General features: G+C 36.7%; 1 protein-coding gene across 2 annotated transcripts in view; it reads right to left on the bottom strand.

Moving 5' to 3' along the window:
- Positions 1–1,621: 1,621 nt before the first annotated feature.
- Positions 1,622–8,224, bottom strand: part of IPO7 (importin 7) — a 64,398-nt gene continuing 57,795 nt past the window's right edge. For both annotated transcript variants that reach the window (XM_036892325.2, XM_057507355.1), the window contains exons 24-25: positions 4,516–4,632; positions 1,622–3,714 (exon numbers count right to left, since the gene is read on the bottom strand). In XM_036892325.2, coding sequence (XP_036748220.2) covers positions 3,617–3,714; positions 4,516–4,632 — 215 coding nt within the window. In that variant the 3' untranslated portion in view covers positions 1,622–3,616. The remainder of the gene's footprint in view (positions 3,715–4,515; positions 4,633–8,224) is intronic.

Genomic DNA, 8,224 nt, shown 5'->3' with positions numbered 1-8,224 from the left:
TTTCATTTCTTTGCTGCTCTATAGAGATACAACTTTTGATTTTGATCTTGTATACTGCAACATTGAAGTCATTAGCTCTTTGTGTTTATCCTTGGGGTTTTCTGTGAGATCATGTCATCTGTGAATATAGTTTAACTTTTTCCTTTCCAATCTGGATGCCTTTATTACTTTTCTTAACTGCACTACCTAAAACTTTATGTACAATGTTGAAAAGAAATGGCAACAGGGAGCATGCTTGTCAGGTTCTTGATCTTAGGGGTTAAAGTTTTTAGGCTTTCATCATTACATTAGCTTTTAGGTTTTGGTAGACGTCTTTTTCCAGGTTGAGGAGGTTCCCTTGTATTTCTAGTTTGAGTTTATTAAAAGGATTTAAAAAGAAACCTTAAAAGACTCTGAGAGGCATTTAAATAGAAGATTCAAATGTTGAGTGTAATTGGCAATTTCAATCTATATATGAAAGTCAAATACGTAAGTATACAGAGTAACTATCACCTGTGCTTTAAAAAACCTAGCAGAGGTATTACCTCACCAAAAGTTACTTTAAAGGTATTTATTTTTCTCACAGTGATAAAATCCTGTCTTTTATTAGCTGGGTACTTAATTTGCCTTTGTAAGAACCACATGCACCAAAGTGTGAAGTGCTATTATGAGGGTGACCAACCTCTTCAAGAGTCAAAACCGTAATTCAGGAAGGAAGCTGATAGTCACAGATGATCTTCACCAGAATTTAAATTATATAGAACAGAACTGACATTTTTGTAACTTTTATGTTTTAATGTAATTTATATTATTCATTTTACAAACACTTAAGGAATGCCAGCTATGCTTAAGTTATTGTGCAAATCTTCCCAAAGACATGGTTTAGACATGTTAATGCAATTCTTAATGGCTTTGTCTTCATGCTTGCTTCAGGGGCTACATCTGGGGCTGAATAGCAGCATATAGTCATTGGGCTGTGGTTTGGCCACCCTAGCTCTATACTCTGGTCTCTCCCAGAAGTGAGTATAGCAGTCTATCTTGACAAGGTGTATAGATTAGCAATCACCATTTAATTACCTGCAGAGAAACAGATTAATTTCCTTTATTTAATACTGATAGTTTTTTTTTAAAGGATGGTTGAAGCTTACAAAAAAGTGAAAATTTTATGTTCATATCAGCCATTTAAAAAGACAAATATTGAAACCCAAACAAAATCTGAATTAACTTCCATAAATTAAAAAATAAGTTATAGGACAGTGAAACTTCAGGAAACGATGTATATTAAATAAATAAAGTCTACAGGCAACTAATTACAAGTTTGTAAATACTCTCAAAAAGTTATCCAGAAAGTCCTACAACCTTATCTAGAAATACACATATTAAGATGTATAAGAAACTATTATTTGATATTAAATTTAAGGAAATACTGAAAATTACTGAGGTATATACATAATGCATTAGAAACTACGATTTGAACACTATTATTAAATATGGTTTAATTTTAAGGCTAATTTCAGAAAAACCTGCAAATGGAGATAACGTTGGACTGTATGACAGAGGAGACAAAAACTTGTTCTCAGAGACATGCCAATACATTTCCTTGAAACAAAACCTCAGCAAATGAGAATTTTCATACTGTGCATGGGAATAACTGAAACCTTTATTAGATATGGTTTTCTAATAACAATATTAAAAATGGAATTATCAATTCAAAGAGCAGTGAAGTCTGAAACTTAAAAAAGTAAACTAGGTATTAGGTAGGGGATAAAAGGTAAAGGAAGACAAAAATGTTTAATACTATTCAATATATCCCCTCTGTACACAATGTTGCTATATACAACTACTCCATCTTAATTTTATTGATTTTATATGATAGTGAAATCCTCTTAAGCAGCCTAGGGTATACAGATGGTGTTCAACCTCAGGGGAGGGAGGGTAGTAAACAGAAACATATTTGATTAACAGTTTTTACCCACTCTTTTAGACAATGTTTTCTTTTTGCCAAGATTTTTACAGTAAATTCATAAATATAGGAAATACTCTGACTTGTCAGTGTTAAAATAGAAAACCAAACAATGCCAACAGAGTGACTTAATTACTGGCATACAAGAAAAACACAACAATGAGTTTTCTTTGTTATGCATTTTAAATATCAATATGTGCATTTATTTCATTTTTACAATTATAAATTTTCTAGTCTGTTATAGACAAGAGCATTTAACAGTTTGAATCCATTGAGATGCTGCTTTCAATTTGAAATATTGTGTGTATACATGTATATAAAAAAAAAACCCAATGTATGACTTAATCTGACAGATGTTTAAGATCAATAAAGGCTTTTTTTTGAACATGCAGTTAGGAGAGATGGAAGCAAGCCAACCTCTCTACACTGTCTTGTTGCAGTGGTATCAATAGTGGTTTTTGGAGGGAACCGTGTGCCTTCAGCCTATCTATTTTAAGATCAGATACCACAAGTAGGGTAGGGAAAATGGGGAAGGGGGTAGCCAGGTGTTAAACGTCAAATTTTAAAAGTGTGCGTTTTGCACTCTTTCTAGATACAGTATAAAAACAGGCCAATGAGGCAAAAATTACAATCAAATCAAGACATAAAAGCCGAATTAAGTTCTTTTTAATAGATTGCATATATAGATGTTTAGCCATACTCTTTGATCAACTCTTTAAGAGCAGAACTTTATATCCAATTTACATGCTTCAAATATCACCTTTCTTATTTTTACAATAAGGTCTTGTATCCAAATATCCACTTGTACACTGAGAGCTTTAAGAAAAAACAGGACACAGAGGGAGTTGCCATTTTTTTAGCAGCAATGCAATACCACTAACCCCTTTTAACATACCAAATTCAAGTCACTATCAGAGGTGAGTGCACTACAAAGTCACCAGGTACAAAATTGCTAGTTCATTTTTAAATTAATAACTTGAAATTACCCCTGCCCCCCACCCCATCACATCCCTTCTTTTTATAAACAGCAAACATTTTGCTATTTTATACATAGGCTAGCAGGCTTGTTTCAATATGAAAGTGCTAATTCATTTACAGATTTTTTTTATCATTATGTAGTGCTACAACAGATGTCCAATAATCTACATAGGAACAATCTTTGATGAATGAAAATGAAGTTTGAATAAGGCTATCAATTACCTTATCTTATTTACATATAAAGAATAGATACCCAATGGTGAGGAGACAGAAATTGGACAAATACTCATAGGTGTAAAAATTACATCTACCTTTGAGCTTATACTGTAAATGAGACATTTAAAATAGTCCTGTAGCCAATGCCTATTTTTTCCTCAGAAAAAGAAAAGCTGCCTTCATGACATCCCCTCTTGTTTCAGATTTCCACAGTGTCACTTGAACTTTCAGTCAGAATCTTACTTTCTTCAAAAAATAAAGAAAATACCCCCACCCCGAGTTACCTCCCTCTCCCACCCAAATCCCTCTGGTTTCTTTTACAGTGCCAAGTTGCATGATCAGGTCCCACCTCCTGGGCTTTTTCCATCCATCTATTGATCAATTAGTTTAGAGTAGATAACACGAACCAGTTCTGGAACCACTACTAGGAGGAACACAAGCTCTTCACTACAATCACACAGCAGGAAAGAAGGTGGTAACTCAATTCATCCCTGGTGCCGGGCCTCCAAAATTGAAAGAACTTGGCACAACTGGAGCACTGAATTTGTATCCTCCATGCTTCTCAATCATTTTGGATTCTAGAAAACAAGTGAATGATTAAGAGAGCATTTGGTTATCTTACTAGTTAGGAGAACAGCAGGAATTGACAGACATTAACAATCGCTTAATCCAGTAGTATTAGCCAGGAAGTTCCAAAGCTGGCCTCTCTTCTCCACCCAAATGTACAGGAACAAGAAAGGAATATGTTGTGTAGAGAAGACACACTCTTGTATGCTGCAGACTCTTCACACTTTCCATGATTTAAAGAATAACCCTTTAAATACACATTTGAGCCAAATAATTAGGATCCAGTCTCCAAAGGGAGTAACAGCTAATGAATCGAATGCAGACAAATCCAAGTATAAAATATTTTAGAAAGCTGTGCATTCTTTTTAAGGAGGGCTTTTTTTCAAATATAAAACTACTTTGACTAATAACATTAAGACCTATAAAAAACTGTTAAGTTGTATATTATCTAAAATGTCCTTTTTGAAACATATATTGAAATGTTTAAGATAAAGACATTTTCTTTAATATACTTCAAAGAAAAAGCACACTTTTCATGACTTAAAATGTTTACATTTTTAATACAATTTTTTACTATCAAGCCATCACCATGAGCTTGAGCAACTTTAAAGAAACTACACACTGAAAGAAGTCTTCAACTACACTTAAAATCAGTAAACTGATTCATTTCTTTATTTCATTCTTTCAGATCAGAGTGAATTCCTATCACCTGCAAAGACTGCAGCTTTTAAATAATTTTAAATCATTTAATATAAAATTTAAAGTTGATAGTCACTAACTGCATTAAAAAGGGTTATGGTCAATTAACATACCATGGGCTGCTCTTCTTTGATCAGCCAGAGTTGCTATATCCTGTAACTGTTTTCTTTGTTCTTCATTAAGACCATGAGTCAGAGCCTGATACCACACAGGATTACGATTTTGTATAGCTATCAAAAAGAAAACAGGGAGAAAAGGGCAATAATAAGGGAGGCCTGGTAGTTCTTGTCTATTATGTCCCTTCTACTCCACCTCTAGTACCGAAATTCTAATCTACTTTATATTCTCAATAATTTACTTTTATTATTTGTGAAAAAAAGATAAAGGGGGAAATTCTGCTTTAGCTTTATGCCTGTAAAAATCTAGTCATTCTTAATTCTAATTTCTAGCAAATAAGGATTCAGAGCCTAAACTAGTTCTTATACAGTAAGTAACAAATTAGAGAACTTTAAAAACAAAATTAACCTGGCCCCCTTAAAATTCAGAGTTAAAACCAACTTGAAAATGATCAAGGCTACTTTAATTAGAATTCTCAAATCCCTAAATTAAAAAACAAAAATCAGAAGGGAGGAGCCAACATGGTGGCATGAGTAGGGCAGCGGAAATCTCCACCCAAAACGATATATATATTTGAAAATACAACTCCACCTAACAGAAACACCAGAAGATACAGTACAACAGCCAGGCTACATCTATATCTGCAAGAACTCAGCATCTCACGAAAAGGGTAAGATACAAAGCCGCAACCCAGTGGGACCCAAGCCCTCCACCCACTCCAGTTCACCGATGGGAGGAAAAGACTCAGAGTGGACAGAGAGTTGAAGCCCAAGACTGCTAAATAACCAGCCCTAGTAATCTGCACGGGGAGCACAGACACACATTGCATACTGGGTATTAGAGAAACAGAAAAGCAAAATCTGCGAGCAGGCCCCCACAGCTGGCTCCCGTAGGACAAAAGAAAAGCGAGTCCTTTTTGAAAGTTTTAAAGGGACAGGGGCTTAACAGCTGGAAAGAATTGTCCTGGCACACTCCGCCCAGCAGGCTGGGAATCCTAAGGAAATTCAGGTGCCCCAATCCCCTGGGTGGCAATGCAGCTATGAAGCCCCTTACGTTGATAAGCAGCCTACCATTTGTTCCCTTGGCTGGCGCTGCCCCGACACAGTGGCGGAGCAGCCGGAGAGCGGCCCCACCCATGGCAACCACCCAGAGTCTCACCCCAGTGCTCAGTTACCTGGCACAGACAGAGAAGGCTGGGGCAAGGTACGAAGGAGCGCCATTCTCACAGGACAACACAACTAGAGGGCCTGCAACTCCCTGCAGAGCTCTGGGCTACCCAGAGGGCTGCCCCGCCTGGGGCAGCTGAGGGGATTAAACCAGAGGCTCCTCCCAGTGTGCGGGTAGATGTCACAGGCAGCAGAGAAGGGCAAGGCAACCAGCAAGCAGGAAGAGACTTTATTCTCCCAGCTGACACACATGCTACCTGCCTACAACTACCTCTATCACCATGAAAAGGCAGAAGAATCTGGTCCAGTTGAGAATCACCCAGACAATCCCCAGAGAGCAGGCCTGGGGAGATAGATATAACCAATCATCCTGAAAAAGAATTCAAAATAAAGGTCATAACCATACTGATGGACATGCAGAGAAATATGCAAGAGCTAAAGGATGAAGTCAGGAGAGAGATTACAGAAATGAAACAATCTCTGGAAGGACTTAACAGCAGACTGGATGAGGTGCAAGAGACTGTTAATGGAACAGAAATCAGAGAACAGGAATACAGAGAAGCTGAGGTAGAGAGAGATAAAAGGATCTCCAGGAATGAAAGAATATTAAGAGAACTGTGTGACCAATCCACACGGAAGAATACTGGCATTATAGGGGTACCAGAAGACGAAAAGAGAGAAAACAGGATAGAAAGTGTCTTTGAAGAAATAATTGCTGAAAACTTCCCCAAACTGGGGGAGAAAATAGTCTCTCAGACCATGGAAGCCCACAGATCTCCCAACACAAGGGACCCAAGGAGGACAACACCAAGACATATAATTAAAATAGCAAAGATCAAAGAAAAGGACAGAGTATTAAAGGCAGCCAGAGAGAAAAAACATCACCTACAAAGGAAAACCCATCAGGGTATCATCAGACTTCTCAACAGAAACCTTACAGGCCAGAAGAGAATGAATGGCTGATATATTTAATGCAATGAAACAGAAGGGCCTTGAACCAAGAATACTGCATCCAGCATGATTATCATTTAAATTTGAATGAGGGATTAAACAATTACCAGACAAGCAAAAGTTGAGGGAATTTGCCTCCCACAAACCAACTCTACAGGGTATTTTAGAGGGACTGCTCTAGATGGAAGCACTACTAAGGCTAGATAGATGTCACCAGAGAAAATAATATCACAGCAAAGAAAACAGACCAATCAAATACTAACTAAGGGCAAAAAATAAAATCAACTATCCACAAAAGCAATCAAAGGAAACATAAAAGAGAACAAAATAAAACACCTAACATATAAAGAATGGAGAAGGAGGAATAAGAAGGGAGAGAAACAAAGAATCATCAGACTGTGCTTGTAATAGCTCAATAAGTGAGTTAAGTTAGACAGTAAGGTAGTAAAGAAGCTAACCTTGAACCTTTGGTAACCACGAACCTAAAGTCTGCAATGGCAATAAGTACATATCTTTCAATAATCACCCTAAATGTAAATGGGACTGAATGCACCAATCAAAAGACACAGAATAATAGAATGGATAAAAAAGCAAGAACCATCTATATGCTGCTTACAAGACACACCTCAAAACCAAAGACATGCACAGACTAAAAGTCAAGGGATGGAAAAACATATTTCATGCAAACAAGGAGAAAAAAGCAGGCATTGCAGTACTAGTATCAGACAAAATAGACTTCAAAACAGAGAAAGTAACAAGAGATAAAGAAGGACACTACATAATGATAAAGGGCTCAGTCCAACAAGAGGATATAACCATTATGAATATATATGCACCCAATACAGGAGCACCAACATATGTGAAACAAATACCAACAGAATAAAAGGAGGAAATAGAATGCAATGCATTCATGTTAGGAGACTTCAACACACCACTCACTCCAAAGGACAGATCCACCAGACAGAAAATGAGTAAGGACACAGAGGCACTGAACCACACACTAGAACAGATGGACCTAATAGACACCTATAGAACTCTACATCCAAAAGGAACAGGATACACATTCTTCTCAAGTGCACATGGAACATTCTCCAGAATAGACCACATACTAGGCCACAGAAACAGCTTCAATAAATTCAAAACGATTGAAATCCTACCAACCAACTTCTCAGACCAGAAAGGCATAAAACTAGAAATAAACTGTACAAAGAAAGCAAAAAGGCTCACAAACACATGGAGGCTTACCAACATGCTCCTAAATAATCAATGGATCAACGACCAAATTAAAATAGAGATCAAGCAATATATGGAAACAAATGACAACAACAACACAAAGCCCTAACTTCTGTGGGATGCAGAGAAAGTGGTTTTAAGAGCAAAGTATATAGCAATCCAGGCATATTTAAAGAAGGAAGAACAATCCCAAATGAATAGTCTAACGTCACAATTAATGAAATCGGAAAAAGAAGAACAAATGAGGCCTAAAGTCAGCAGAAGGATGGACATAATAAAGATCAGAGAAGAAATATATAAAATTGAGAAGAATAAAACAACAGAAAAAAAATCAATGAAACCGAGAACTGGTTCT

Source organism: Manis pentadactyla, chromosome 9 (genome assembly GCF_030020395.1).
Source record: "Manis pentadactyla isolate mManPen7 chromosome 9, mManPen7.hap1, whole genome shotgun sequence".
In the NCBI taxonomy this organism is placed as follows: Eukaryota; Metazoa; Chordata; class Mammalia; order Pholidota; family Manidae; genus Manis; species Manis pentadactyla.
This window is presented reverse-complemented; position numbering and strand designations above follow the sequence as displayed.